This window comes from Cygnus atratus, chromosome 2 (assembly GCF_013377495.2).
Source record: "Cygnus atratus isolate AKBS03 ecotype Queensland, Australia chromosome 2, CAtr_DNAZoo_HiC_assembly, whole genome shotgun sequence".
Taxonomy (NCBI): Eukaryota; Metazoa; Chordata; class Aves; order Anseriformes; family Anatidae; genus Cygnus; species Cygnus atratus.
Genome location: NC_066363.1, coordinates 36,191,309 through 36,207,364, shown reverse-complemented (window position 1 = coordinate 36,207,364; position 16,056 = coordinate 36,191,309). Strand labels below are relative to the sequence as shown.

Below are 16,056 nucleotides of genomic sequence, written 5' to 3'. Positions count from 1 at the left end.
GATTTTGCATTTTCTGCATGACCTACACAAATTGAAGGAAGAAAAGGTCAAAATACCGTTTTTGCTATAAATAAATAATACCCTTTTTTGGAAGGTTCAGAACAAAACATTTATTTCTAAGTAAACAGCTGCTTTTATGGTGGGGAAATGTACAACACTGATTTTTTGTTACTATTTTTTTCATTAATTACTTTGGTGCCCTGTGAAAAGTTGATACAGTACAATAAATATAAGTGTCCTACAAACAGAATGGAGGAAAAAAAAAGCAGAAAAAAAAAGTAACCAAAACAGAAAATATTAATGTAGAAAAATGGGACGGTAGGGCTTATGTCCAGTTAATTATTTACATTAACCTAAATATGATATGTAACTCACACTGAAGTTTGTCTGTTTATTCATGAGAGGGACACTAAATTCCTTTTCTGTAATTTTAACCCTGCTTGTATTGACCAACAGCAAATAAACACACGTTTTACTCTAGGCAAGTATACGGTTTGGGATGATTAAGTAATTGCTGCTTTATTTTCATTCATTTGGAGTGATAATAGATTATTTGGCATGTCACCGTCCATTAGCTCCACTCACATATGTTTAAATGTGAAATTACTCAATCTTCTGAATCAATTTTCCATGCTAGAAGCACAAAACATGTACTTGGTGGGTATTTTATTGTATCTTTTAAGAATGTGTGTGACGAGCAGACAAATAAATTAAATGCACTGAACTCTTGCTCATATTGAACAGATTTCCCCAGGTTGCACCCTGAGTCTAGTGACAGCAATTTGAGTAAGACTGCATGTTGTATTGTAGTCTTATCAGTCCTGCAGCAAAAAGGCAATGCAAAGTCTGTTTTTCACCTTTTTCTGTTACGTGTGCATTCTCATAATCTGTAATACAGCTGCTGAAGATGCACATATTCAGAATACTGTTGTGTATTACATTATATCTAGTTTTGTGGTGATAATAATATTAACATCTTGAGAAAATACTCTGAATAATGGAAATGAAAGACTTGTACCAGCACTAAATTATTCCTAGGACTAATAATAAAAAGAAATCTGATTCTGGCCTGTCTATCTAAGATAGCCATCAGTTTGTCAGAAATACTACTTATTTAGGACATAGGGAAGGCTTTTAACAGATCGGTCTGAGTAAGACTAGTAAGACTGAGAATGAACACTGAATTCCGTTGTAAGACCTGATCTCATGAATGTGCCATGCTGAAGCCCAACACAGATGCCTTGTATTTCTATACTGCATCTTGGGCTGGAAGAGTTCTTTTCCTGAAACTTAGAAAAGCCCTGTAATGAGTTGTTTGGTCTGTTTAGGGTGTGTTATGAAATACACGTTTTAGGGAATAATTAAGAGGGACTTATTATTTTGTGTTTTTTCTTCCCCATTTTTGGATGTTTTTCTGAAATCAGAAAAAAAGCTAACGGGAGTTTCATATAAATCACACTTTTTAGCACTACACGGATACTGGCGGAGGAATGTGTGTGATTATGCACACGTCTTTATTGGGCTTTGTCACACTGACACTTCTTTTTAGGGTTTTGCTAAGACTGTGATGGAAGATGTCTAAAGAAAAAAAACGGTTGATAGCTTCTGTGAAGCAACAGAGGTTTTTTTCCAGAGTGTTTTTGCAGAATACTTCTGTTTCCCCCAGACTACAAAGAAAGGTATGTGAAAGTGCTCAGGAGGTTCTTCAAATAATTTGAGTAATGGTATGAAACTTGCTTATATATTTCTTTCCTCATTATCACATAAATAGTGTGCAAGGCATTACTGAGGACATGAATTGTCTCTGCTTTGGCCCAGTTTCGTGAAGTTCAGCTGAGAAAAGCCTTTCATCCTTCCCAGGAGACAAGGCAGCCTACCTCTGAGCTCCAACAGTTTAGGTTTCACCAGGTCTCTACTTAACCCAATAATGGTTCAACTTAACAATTGTCTCCTCTTCCCAGCGTAAGCTGAACCGAACCTTGCTGGTTTCTCTTTGCTTGTAGAGGCAGCAAAGGGTGTGGGGGATAGACAGTTCCTGGCTAAGAGGTTGCAGGGTCCGCAGAGCCCCACACTGCTGAAATAGGGATCCCCCATGAGAAATGGACCCTCCTAACCCCCTCCTCAATGTAGAGGTCTACTGAAGTTTTAACATACTGTACTACTAGAGGGGCTGCCCACTTAGCATTTTTTAAATTCCTAAACACTACTAATGTGGGGAGGAATGCTAGGAGCTAAACTTAGCATCACCACCTCCTCCTTTCTCTTGGTACAGCAGTCACAAAGAACTGCGTGAACATCTGGGGACAAAAGTGGAAAAAGATTGAGGGGAAAAGTAAATGCATAACCAGTACTTTGTTCTGGTAGGTGTAAAACCTAGCAGGAGAACTAATATGTGGCCTTCAGTATGTAGTTAAGCTAATGTGTGGCCCATCTGTCAAGTAAATTTGACCGCTTCTGACCTAAACATAATACAACCAGAAGATAGCACAAATCTGCTGTGAAGCACCTTGGATTTTTTCTCCTCTTTCTAGTCAATCTTGAAGTTGACCAACTGTTGGGTTAAGGAGCAGCCTGCTGAAATATGAGTGGTAGAAGCTCAGCAGCTTGGTTTCTCATGTTCTGGGAAAGGTGAGGAGCTTTCCAGTTTTCCATTGCAGGTTAACAAAATTAGGCAAACATGAAGATGAGCTGAATGTCAGTATCAGCGTTTTTCCATAATTATCTGTGTGATAATGAGAAGAAGGGTCAGAACTAATTCTGTTCTACTACCTTTTCCCATTACGGTCTAGTACAACATGTCATTGGCGAGGCACGGGACAAGATATATGTATTACTGTCAAGTAGCACTGTTATTAATATTCTTTTTAAGCTTGGGTGCAAACACAGTGCAACGGAGAAGTCCTGGGCGTGAGCATCTCCGAGGTGTAATCTGCTTGTTCTGCAAGCTCAGAATATTCCCCCTCCCCTCTCTTGTATGGACGTGCAGGAGTTGGAAAATGATAATTTGTGATTGTGTCGTCTTGAACTGTTGGTATGTGTTTTAGAGACTAGATCATGAAGAATCCAAGTTTAGCAAATTAATATTCAGTTGCACAAAGTAGCTGTAATGCACCATTCTCACTGTCGATATAAATGTCTGTGGACATAGATCTGGCCAAAGAGGGCTAGCTTCCCACATCGACAAGCTGCAACAGTGAGGAAGAGGAGGGGAAAGAGCACCTCTTGCCCTAATGACCATTAGTAAGATAGATTCTGTAGGGCAACCTGTTTTTATGACTGCCCTTACCCTCAGTCTGGGCGTATGAGTACAGAACACTTCAACTATCTCAGAATTGAGCACAGTGAGAGTTTTATGATAAACTAACCCCGGCGTCATGGTGTGAGTCACACTGGGGCATGATCCTGAAACAGTCCGTGCTAGCATATTTAGATGGCTCACGGAAATTTCTGGGAGCGTGCTTCTGCTCACTCTCAATTGCAAAGCTGGTTTTGGCAGATGGGGCTGGGAGGGAGGAATACTCACAAACATTGCAAAGGTTTGATTTTAAAAGACCGTTCTAATTTGAATGTCACCTCTGCTTTTTTGTGACTTTGTTATTGTTGTTAACAACAGTTAATGCTGTTTGTATCACATTGCCACCTATATGGAAGGTTGTGCAATACTTTCCATTATAAGACTGTTTCAGTTGCTTATTACGTTGCCAGCATTCAGCTGTTTGGGCTGAATTTTTCCATGCTGGGTGTCTCCTTCAGGCAGAATTTGTTGGGAAAGTTTCAATAAAAATACTTGAACCATTCCAGGGAATGAGAGGAGGGGGAAATACTATATTTTGCTCATGTTTATTAAAGTTTGCTGCAAGCACTTGGTTCGGAAATCATTGCACCTACGTGTTTTGGAGCAGGGATTTGAATTGTTAGGAAGGTGAAAGGGAGAGGAAAGAAAAAGTGGGCTAGAAGAGGTTTCTTTCTAAGGAATAGGCTCCTTCCTGATGTTGTGAACCATCTGCAAGGAAGCACACAAACCCCACGCTTGTCAAAACAGGATCAGTGAATGGCAGGGAACTGAATGATTATTCTCCCCGTTCCGCTGCACCTATGTGGTATGTTGCACTTGGAGAGAGAGAATTACGAGGTGCAAACACAATCCTCTGCAATAGGGAACATGGCTGTAAGATCTGGAGGGCAAGGTTATGGAGCTGGGAATAAGGCTTGAGAAGAGCAGAGGGAGACTTGCTCAGCAAAAAGATAGCGAGAGAGACTATTAAGCAAGGAGGTGAGATATGACCTAAGCGCTCTTATTGGCAGCCTTTTTTAGTTACAGTTCATTGTCTGTTTCCCATACATTTTGGTGCATTTAAATGAGGCAGGGAAAATTTTATGCAGTTGTGTAATTTAGAGACCGATATTCAACCTTAAATCCAATATGTTTCATTTCTGTGCACTTGATGTTGCAACCATAATGTACCTTCAACATGAAAATTAAAGCTTTAGTCGGAAATGTCATGCTATACCCATCATTAAAATGCTTATATTGTAGGCTTTGAAGAACACCACCATCATTAAGCATGTGTAGAATATTGCGTTTCAATTAAAATGTTGTATTTTAATCCATTTACACAAGCGTTCATTTCAAAAGCTTAGCATTGCCAGTGCTTCAGCAAACACATGTAAGGGACGATTTGGATCTGAAAAAGTTAATTTCGTACTTCACATATCAGGAACTGAACTTCTCACCAGACTCTGCCTTCCGTTTCTCTCAGGTTCACAGTGTAGACAACAAATGACGTTTTGGAACGTACACAACGTGCTCAGCCCAAATGGGAGTGAGTTAAGAGGACAGGGAGAAGTTTCAGCTATAACTTCAAATTTTCCTGATTTTTATGGACTTCAACCAGACTGGTTATACCTCAATATTATTTTAACATTGTTATTTGTGGCTGAGTTTATTAAATAACGGCGTTCATGCCGGTGCTTTTAACATCTCACACTTGAGGTTATCATCCAAGTTTTCAAGGATTTATAATGTTGCCATAACATTTTCATGAGGAATAAGGCTGCCCATCCAGAAGCAAGCACACATCGTACTACAAATTCCAAAAACAGTGAATTAGATGTTTCCTGGTTAGAGGAAGGCAAATGTGTACTGAATGGCCATTTTATTGAGATCCTTTTTTTTTTTTTTCTTTAATGAAATTTAGAGTTCTCTTTGGGGACTGTTTTGCCAATATCTGCACCCTTGTTGAGAGAAGAAAAATATAAAATTGAACTGTTACTATGGATATCTGCTTTTTAAATATTAACTTCATAAAACTGCCATACAGGGTTTGACATGATGCATTGTCTCTTTTCAAAGAAGATAAGCCGTCATGTCATATACCTGTTTATTAATGTCTGCAGATTGTGTGTTGATGCTCCATATCATGGCAAAGATCCACTTATTAATGCCTTCATGGTATGGATGGACAGGATACAGCTTTATTGCTCTACGGATACTTAAATTTTTATGCCCTAATGTTTTGCGGCTGTGTTAAAGTACCTAAGTCTCTTTTTCGAAAGAGCAATTTCTGGAGATCTGGGCCAATTTTTTCTTTCATATTTGGCACGCATATCTAAAAGCCCGATTTCTTCCTTCCTCCCCTCCCTTTCCCTGTGCACCCCTTACTGTTCCTTCCCCAAGAGCTGTTTTTTCTTAGTGATCTCTCCATAAATGCTATCAGGTCTGGACTCGAGGCCAGCAGAGTCTACACAGCTTCCACTCACAGTCCGGGGGTTGTGAGCAGTCACAAAATGTGGGGTTTCCATGGAGCCTAAACGAATATAGGGATTCAGATTAATTTAAACTCTTGCTTGAGGTCCAGAGAAGGAACCAGACCGTCTTGTAGCACCATGTTGAAGATTCTGTGCCTGTGAGCCCCAGGTTGACCTAATGACAATGCTGGCAATGCTGGTTCTTATTCGTGCATCGCAGCTTTTTGTCATTTCATGTGCAATCGTTGCAGTACTGCGGCCTGCAGAGTCTGGGGGCTGCTCCTGCAAACGATGGCTGGATTTAACCGTGACTGGCGTGGCAGGATTCCCTCTGCCTCCCTTCCCTCGGGCCTGCTGCTAACTGTACATCTCCTCCTCCTGTGTTGGATTCAGGACGTTGATCAGGGCTTGCTTCCACGTCTTCTCTCACAACAAGGCACGTCAAGTCACACGACAGGCTGTTTGGTTGTGGAGTAGGTCAAGTTGTCAAGTGACAAGAATTTGGTGGAGGGGTGGGTTAGGCCCTGCTAGCCACCAAGCACCTGCAGAGCTGCTCGCTCACTGAGCCCCTGCCTGACCCCCAGCCCCAGCAGGATTGGGAGAAAACAGGAGGAGCAGGAGAGAGAAAACTCCTGGCTTGAAATGAAGAGAGGGAGATGATTTACCAAGTACCGTCACAAACAAACCAGACTCACCATGGGGAATTAAACTTAATTTATTGCCAACTAGCGGAGATATTTAACTCCTGACTCAGGTATTGGTTATTAAGAAAAAAAAGGCAAGCACTAAAACATTTGGGGAGGGGGGAGCCACTTTTCCTCCCCCCTTTCCCTTCCCTTCACTTGCAGGCTCGCTTCACATTACTCCCCTCTTGTGCCTGCCTTTCTGGTTCCCATGGCACAGCTTCACTCAGACACCTCTTCTCCCATGTTGTCACCACTGCTGGTCACACTCATTCCCTTCAGTGAGGCAACAAGTGGCGTTGGGGTCAGGATGTCGTGGTTTCTCTCTGCTGCTCCTTGTTTCACATCATTTTCCTGTGCTCTGATGTTGGATGTCCACAGGCTGCAGTGCCTTCAGGGCTGTGCTTGCTCTCCACCCAGGAGCACCTTCCGCTACTCTGACCTTGTTATTCACTCATTCCCTGTTTCCTCTTATCTCTCTCCCTCCAGCATTTCCTACCTTTTCTTAAATGTGCTTTCACAGAGGTACCACCACCTTTGCTCCTGGGCTCAGCTGTGTCTTGCGGTGGGTCAGTGCCGGGACTGGCTGGAATGGGCTGTGTCCAGCACAGGGTGGCCTCCAAGCTCTTCTTGCAGAGGTCCCCAGAACCTCACTCTGCTACCAAAACCGTGCCACCTACACCCAGTACAGCAACTCAGCATCTTCATTATTTCCTCTGCGGATGTGTACTCTGCTGCTGTTTCCATCCCTGGGTCTGCCTCATTCTCTTAGGCTCCTCTGAGGAGAGTGTGACTATTGAAAGAAAGCCAGGTTGCCTTTACTTAGTCCAATACAAATAATTGCTGGTAATTTTTGTCATCTGTTTCCTTAGTGGATTGCAAATATGAGTTTCTGGGTGACAACTGGCTCCGAGGTGACTGCGGCATACAGGCTGCATGCAATTCTCACTTACCTGAATACACCCTTCACAATTTTGCCCAGGTTGCAAGAGCTCATTATTTAAATCTGGTCTCTTGGCTAAAACCTGGCTTACTCTGTCTAACTGAAGTCAGACAAACGTTTGGGTGTAACTTAAGCACAATTCGGTATCGCATACTATTGTGTATTGTATTATTTACTGACAGGCATAGTTTATACTTTAGCATGAAGTACAGAGGACTGTATAGAAAAGGTGATTTACTCCAGGCTGTCTTTTTAGGAATCCTTCAAGATGGCTCCTTGTGTAGTGGAAGTGAAAGAAAGGAAGGATTAAACTGTCACTGGAACCCTCGGTGCATGATCTCTGATTGCAGAGGTCTCATCTGGGGGATCCCCAGTTCTTTCAAGTGAGGTTTAACGCAGGTGCCGGTAGTGATGCTTTGAATGTCAGCATCGGATGTTCTGGTGTAACTGTGTGTAGGCACTTTCACTTAGAATAAAAGTGGCATTTTCCTTCCAACTGTTCTTTTTTGGAAGGAATCAGAATAAAAGTGGAAAAAACTATTTGTGTTTCAAGTGAGAGAGCCTACGCATAAAGTTGCACTGCTGGAATTAGGGTACTACTAGCATACACCTTGCATTGTGCTGGTGGAATTTCCTCTTAGCACCCCGCAGAGATGAACCTTGAGTTGCATTAGGCATTCAGCAGCATGTACCAAAGCTCTACACAGAGGTCTAATTTGTTTTTCAAGAGATGGGAACTCCCATTTTAGGAATTACAACTTGATTGGACATGTTTTATATCAGGCAACACTGTCTAAAACTCTTAGGAAAAAAAGATGTGATTATCCAAAGCTGGAAATGATGCACACAATGTAGTTCCTAATACCATTTTGACCTTCCTACTCAATATGTTTGCCCCTAACATTTGTCTCCACTAGTGCTACTCAATTACTTTTTAATGGAAAGATTAAGTGTAGTTAGTGTAATGTGTGCAATACTGATCTTTGGTTGCATATTTAAAAAGCTTGTGCATGATGCGAATGTCTAATATAAATTGTATCAAAATCAGAAACAAACACCCCAGATCTTGAACTCTTATGTGAATAAAGTTGATAGAGAGGTTTGTATTCTTGAAATCTCTCTGTATTGTGGAGGAACTTGTCGTGGCTGAGTTTGAAGCTCCATTTTGCTACAGAAAGCAAAATATACTTTTTTTTTCTTTACCTATAGCTTGTGTGCTGATAGTGTTTCAAGCTTCTCATCCTCATGATTGTCCTTGTTCTAGATTTATGACTGATGCAGCTCGACGTGAGCAGGAATCTTTGAAGAAAAAGATTCAGCCAAAACTCTCTTTGACTTTGTCAAGCACAGTATCCCGTGGGAATGTATCTACTCCACCTCGCCACAGCAGTGGAAGCCTTACTCCTCCAGTTACCCCTCCAATCACTCCTTCCTCTTCGTTTCGTAGTAGTACTCCTACAGGTAAGCATATACTGTGTTGTTTATCCCCACATCAGCTAGCGTTTTTTTTCTGTGTGGCTTTTGGAGAACAGTAGATGTAGTGAGGCATCAGGAAGAAGATCACCTAAAAGTAAAACAGAAAAGCTTTAGATATTGAGAGGGCTGAATTCATAGATAAGTATTCTATAATCTGTGTGAGAAAAATTAAGTGCTGAACTCCTCCATCTTCTCTTTATTGGACGTATTAATATATTTCATCCACTGAGTAGTGGGTGATTTCCATGAATTGTTTATTAGCATCTTTTGCAGTTTTGGTTGAAATTAACAGAATGAAAAATCATCATGGATAGACTTGTAGTAATGTTCAGTTGTAGTCTTTGTGTAGACATGACATCCTTTAAGAAACTAAGCTTTAAAAAAAATGAAAATAAAAAGCAGTATATGAAAAAAGTGATCTGTGTTTTCTTCAAAACCAAGTCTTCCTCTGGTTCTCCCAGGTATTAAAATTTCAAGGAACTGAAGAAACTGGAATTTGTTTTCTGTGTTAAACCAGATCTTGTGGCCCAAGTCATTCTGGCTTACATTAGGTAGAGATCTTGTCAGGCAATGATGATACACTCCAGGTTAAATAACTTTTTTTTTTTTTCTTCTAAAAAGATAGACACATTTATCTATGCTATTTTGTAATAAATAGGCTCAACATATTCGTCTTACTAGGAAATAGCATGAGCATCCCTGCCTTGATAAACTGCCTTGCCATGTGTTTTGCATAAGCTAGTTAACATTTTGGTATTAATGATTAAGTGGAAAAGTTGTAGTTGAGACACTCTGTTTGGAAGTTCTGAAACGAGTCGTTTGTTCAGTATGTCCCTGGGGTATGAAAAAGGGAAACATGTTGAGTACAGTTAAATGATGAAGTCCTAATGTAATACAGGAAATTTTGGAAGTAAGAATTTGTTAATTATCTCCCATTTGGAATGAACTGATTCACTTCCTATACTACAGATTTGAAAGATTTTCTCCTTTCTTTTGCTTTGCTTTTTGTTCAGCTCTTACTGAGCAGCCTAATTTATGATGTGGTTAGGTAATATGACTTTGCACATTTATCAGTAACATTGGTTAACTATCTGATCTTTGAAATATGCTCCATCAAGCATTAAAGAAAAAAAAAAGTCTACTAAAAAATCTATTTTTATTATTTATATGTATTTTCAAACTTTTAAAGTTATTCGGAATGTTGTTTTACCTGTAGTTAGGAGAATAAGCTTGTTTTGGCCAAGTGGGTTTCTGGATTAACAGAGTCCTGCTTGCCAAGTTATAAATAATACCAGCTTCCACTTTCTGCATCCTTTGTTCCAGTTTCCCCCTTGGAGCCATATTACAAGGTTAGGATTTGGAATAGCCTGGTAGCAAAAACCACATATAAAATAGATATTCTTTCTTGTAGGTCTTTTTTTTTAATTAGCTATCAACTGAGTTATATTTCAGTAGCCTCGCCCCAGAATTTCCATTTTTTGCCATCTTTAAAGTTTTTCTGGACCTAAAATAGTCAGATTTGAGATTTTTCTGATAACTATAGATTTTTTTCCCAGTGTTGGCTTGGTGTAGGAGTTTGTTCTCAGTGATGGTTATAACGTTACATATATATATATATACATATATATATAAACATATAACCTGCTCTAAGCCCCCCTGCTTGAGTAGGGGGGTTGGACCAGATGACCTCCAGAGGTCCCTTCCAGCCCTAACCATTCAGTGATTCTGTGATCCATAGGTCAGGTGCTCAGTCCTATCGTGACTGAGTTTCTCTCTCTCCTCCTTCCTGTGCCATGCCTGCAGAGGGAGCCCAGGAAGGCAAGCAGGCTAATTCTAGATAAGCAGTTCACATGTCTGTTGTTGGCTGGTGTGAATTTTTTTCCCTCGAGTGCAAATATATATGGCAATCTACTAGCAAGGTGATAAAACCAAGGATAGCTAGGCAAGATCCGTTTCAGGGAGACAAAGTATGTAAATCATCCTGCACTTCAGCCTCTCAGTTCCTACACACCCACACTGCATCTAGTGAAGATGAAGAATATTGCTGTGTTCCTTCTGTGCAATATTATTTGATTTGTACTCTTAGCAAATCCTGTTAACTCATCTTTGAATACAGGTAAACGTGGGTTCTGGTGAGTTCAGACTACAAAGAGGATGTTCTTCCTTAGATTGTCTGACAGCTTGTCGTCTGGGTTGATGTTAACTGGTATAATCCAAATATAATCATTGTTTTCATCCTTCAGACCTGTACTTTAGTATCCTCCGTTTAGGTTTGCTGCTTGTCTTGGCTTTGCTAGATGTGGTGGTAGTCTTGTCTTGGATGAAGCTGTCTGAATCTGTCATCTCTGTCTGTCTCCTTACAGCTAAGTCCTGCCATTGCCTGATGCTGTCAAGCTGCTGTTGTCATTTTTCAGCAAAGCTGAATATATTTCATATAATGATCTCCCATCCACATATCAACCAGACTCGAACCCACTTTGCTTATGAAACTTGATAAGAAACAGTTCAAGGTGGCTTGGCTGCAGAGAATGTTTAAGTTTAGCAGTAAAAATCTATGCCAAAAGACTATGGGCCAAATTCGCAGACGGAGCTGAGCAGTTTCCAAGCTGACACACATACATGCTGCAAACGTTGCATGCGTATGTACAGCACCTTCTTCTGTATAAATGGGATTATTCATGTAGAAGCAGAAATATTCAGCAAAGAAGTGTGCTCTTGAAGGCTCTTCCCAGGTAATGAGGTAGACGCGTATTTATCTGCAAGCTCTGTATGTGTTAGTCCCCTGAAATGGCCCATTTGTGGTTTTGGTGGGAAGTAGAAATGCGGCAGTTAATTTTCAATACCTCCCCTCTGCTCCCTCAGGGGTGACTGGCATGTGCTCTCTGCGTACATTTGGCTTTTTGTTCCCTCTCCTATAACAAGTTTTCTCTTCTTCCGAAGACCTACATCCTCTAATAATTGTGTAACGTTCACTTTAAGAAATTTCTTCCATTTTTTGTTGCAACAATAGCGTCTCCCAGGAGACGTTGTTTAGTAGGCTTAAAGCTCTTGTTAGGATTCGCGGGCAGGATTTAGTGAAAGAAATGGCTTCCATCAGTAATAGACTCCTTAGGGTGCAAGGGAAATACAGCTAAGTAGCAGCAGCACATAGCTTATTTTGGAAAGGCATTAACATTCTGCAAACATTGAAATATCTCTTTATTTAAGAAGTGCTCAATTAAGTCACAGAAACTTGTGTTGCCTTTATTTTTAAATGTCGATTTTAAAGCCACAAAGCTGATGAAGTCTAGTTATGGATAAAAATGGGGCTGACATTGCATCTTTAACATACGCTGTTAATTTCTTAAACATTTTTATACATCTGTGTGGCTCACAGATGAAATTTCCACCCCTGATTTCCTGGCTTTTGAGCGTAAGTCAGAGCATTGACATTCCTTTGAAAACTATGATATCTTCATACTGAAAAGCTTTAGAAAAGATTCAGTGATAGTGACTTATTGGTAATTCATTATAAAAAATAATCTGGTCCCGATTTTAGTTACAGAAGTAATTCATAGTAATGAGTCTCAGACTTATAAAATAAAGCCACTTTTGCATTGAAGAAGTGCCAAAAATCAGAATTCATCTGAAACCACTGTTTTGTGTTTGTTTGTTTTTCTTCTGTATGATTTTCATCTTTATGAAAACTTCTCTTTTTTCTTTTTTTCTGTTTTTTTTTTTTTTTTTTCTTAATGATTCCAGGCCTGGGATTCTAGATTTAAGCCTGGAGTGAATTTTTGGCCTTCTTATAAATCTTAAAGAAAGGGTTTAACACTACCAACTGGCTTTTTAATGGTTCGACCCTAAGTCTTGTCCCTTTCACCCCTACATCCCCCCCAGAAAAAAAGGCTGGAATATTTGAAAACCTCATAATTGGCATCGCATTTTGCTCTGAAGAAATTGGCTCTCAGACCTCCTTTCCTGTTTATTTTGATTTTAATAGATTACAAGGTATAACATTTATGCAGTTTTAATAGGTTTATAAACCTACTTACTGCCTGATCACGATGGCAGCGAGTCCTGGCAGCAAGCGCTTGAGGATGCTGTGGTTGGCTGCAATAGCTGCAGCCGTCTGTCAGTCCTTCCACTTGTAAAGGAGATGAAAGGGCGAAGTTCTCATGGGTGGTCAGAGCTGACCCTAGGAGAGAGTTGGCAAGGCCCATTTTGATTTGCAGCTGTCATTTAAATAGCTGACTACCTATTGGTTTATCTTATTAATTAGGATAAATGCCTTTCTGGGGAGTCGTATACGTGCTGTCCTTTTTGATTGACTGCATGAGGAAGGTTTTACTTCTCTATATTACGGCCAACTTCTTTGAAACTTGCACTAGCCCAATCTCAGCATTTACAAAAATGACCCAATTTCCCACCCACAGAAAACTTCTAACTTTTCAACCTCTTTCTTTTCTTTTTCTTTCTTTCTTTCTATTTTTTTAAAGTACAACATGAAATCAATAATTATTTTTAATTTGGTGGAAAAAACACTTTGTAGAATTGCCTTTAACGTTCAACGAATCTAAGATCTAAAGAGTGGTGTTATAATCAAATATGCCCAAAGATTCAAAACAGAAATATTTTTAGACATAAAGAAAACTCTGAGGCTTTCATACTAGTGCTGTTCATGTAGAAAACCCTTATATTTACCATCTGAGGGTATTCAACACTGCTTTGTAGCTTTGTTAGTAATCCTAAAACTGCACTGTTTCAGCCAGTTAGAACATACCGTGTGAAATGGGCTTTTTTTTTTTCTAATAAATCTTACCAGTGGTGAACCATGTCTTTCTAAAATATGGTACATGACTTAAAGACAGGAAGTGAAATTTAATATATTTTCAGTCAAAAAAAAAAAAAAGTCAGACCTCAGCTAGTGTGTATTTTCAGAGCCCGTTGTAATTAAAAGTACTTTTGATACCTGGCATGACAGAATTCTTAAATCCGTACAATGATTTTAAATGTCTTTGGTTTTGTTGTGGATTTAGTTTCAGGTGAATCGTTCCCCACTTACACCATTACAGAATATCTTCTAAGATTAAAATCATGTATGTATACTGTGCAATAAAGTTAATAGACTTTTACAACTCGGACCATTAATCTTTCCTCTTATTCAGCTGGATTTGCTTCAGTATTCAAATGCAACTCCTGGCCAAACAGTGACCAAAAAATTACAGTTTCCTTCTCATGTTAATGAGCGTTGCTACTGATGAAATAATTTAGAGCTTCCTTGTTCCCTCTCTGGGTAACTAATTTAAAGGAGAGGAAACTCTGTGTTACAATTTAGGATCTCCTTTCTCCTCTCATCAAAGGCAACTGGGACTCAGAAATGAATCTGTAAGGATCCACCTTGCTTCTGGTCCACCAGGGACTCATCTGTTTTGGGAGCTTTGGTTTGGGGAAGATTGCAAAACAGTGTGTGGCAATTTGGGGGTTTTCCCAATAAGCCTGATTAACTCAAGTAGTATTATCTCAGTGACATGAGATATTACGTATACAATTTGCCTGTATAGCATTTTCCTCCATGGATAATGCATGAAGGAATCCCAAGGGCCTTCTCTTAGACCTATTCATCTTCTTTTTTGAGAATGCAGAAGATAAAAGCAAGCCACCCATTGTTTGCTGGTAATAGCAATCAAAAACACAACAGTAACCAGCACTGGAACTGGGCACTGAAACAGAGCGAGAGACATGCCAGAAACTAATATGGTTTAGATTCTAAACGTGTGTTTAATTTTTGTTACTCGAAGTTGTTTGAAAAATACGTTGTCTTTTTGTAATGCCAAAGCTCATTCCTCTTCATAGGTATCAAAGCAACTAACGTTTTAGTACAGTTTCCATATGTTATGCTTTCAACAATGAAGTAATCATATGGCACAGACAGCTGTTGTGCAGAGTGCCATAACAGCACGTTAAACAGAGTCCAGCAAAGAAAGAGATCTGTGCAGCTAAGCTACTTTGTAAGTTTCAAGTGGACAGTAGAAATGTGAAATAACTGGGTTCCTCCCCGCAGAATGAACTGAGGACTGAAAGGAGGAGGAATTCAGTGTTCGAACCTTTTCTGTTTATGGCTGTCCTATCAATGTGTAGCCAAATTAATCTGAATTTGGAGCAGAACTGCTATTTATATCAGAATCTCTTTAGTTTCTGTCAGCAGGTGGTATTTCTGAACTCCATGTTAGGGTGAATCAGAGTAGACTGTGAACCATTAAATCCGCTATTCATTTGATAATCTGCAACAGCTTTTTCTTTGAGCCATGAAGATTGCCTCAATACTGATATTTGTAGAGGGAGCTTGCTCTTTTGTGGTCTGCTGCTTTTTTTAAGGACAGTATGCTGCAAAATATTCCATTATTAAGATTTTATATGTGTTTGAAATTAGCCTTGGGAATCAGGACAATCAAGTCAGTGGAAACAAGTACAAGTTGACGGATTGCTTGGTTTTTGTTTTGTTTTGTTTTTTAAATCATGCTACAAATTCAGCTCCTACACACTTAAGCACAGGATTAGTGATAAGCAACAGACTGCCCACTGAGGAGGTGCGTGCCTCACTCTGAGCATTTCACAAGTGTTTTGTCAGAGTGGAATAAAGTCTCCTGCACTTTGCAGACTTGCAAACTCAAAAATTTATACAAGCACAAAAACCTAACTTTAGCCATTCACTTCAAAAAATCTTCACCTGAATTAGCGTCTTTGAAATGCTCAGGTTTAATTATTACATCTTATGTTAATGTATTATAGTATCATGCAGATGTAATTGAAAAAATAATGAAAAGTAGAAATATGAGATCAAATCCCAGGGCTCTTTTATTAAATTGCCGCTGAGAAGTGGGTTGAGTGCTACATTTTTGTGTGTATGACTTACGTGGTGTCTAACATAGTAAAGCACGAACCAACCAAGTTCTACTGTAACTTGAAAAAAACACGCTTTCAGATGTCTGAGGAACCATCTCATTAGTTGTTCAGATTGACAGAAGTTTCTACTCGCTTAATTGCTCTTTTTGAAGACTGAAGAACTTGTATGGTATGTTTTTATTAAAAAATTAGATATATAGACCCACTCTTGTATAAACAGAAAGAGCAAATAACTAAGCCATGCTTCGCAAAATGAAGACCAGACCAAATTCTGTTCTCTAGCATAATGGAAGTTTGTCTGAATGCGTTCGGTATTTCAGG

General features: G+C 39.5%; 1 protein-coding gene across 1 annotated transcript in view; it reads left to right on the top strand.

The window, feature by feature from the left end:
* Window positions 1-16,056, top strand: part of JAZF1 (JAZF zinc finger 1) — a 192,192-nt gene that overhangs the window by 154,253 nt on the left and 21,883 nt on the right. The window contains exon 3 of the mRNA XM_035556408.2: window positions 8,639-8,835. Coding sequence (XP_035412301.1) covers window positions 8,639-8,835 — 197 coding nt within the window. The remainder of the gene's footprint in view (window positions 1-8,638; window positions 8,836-16,056) is intronic.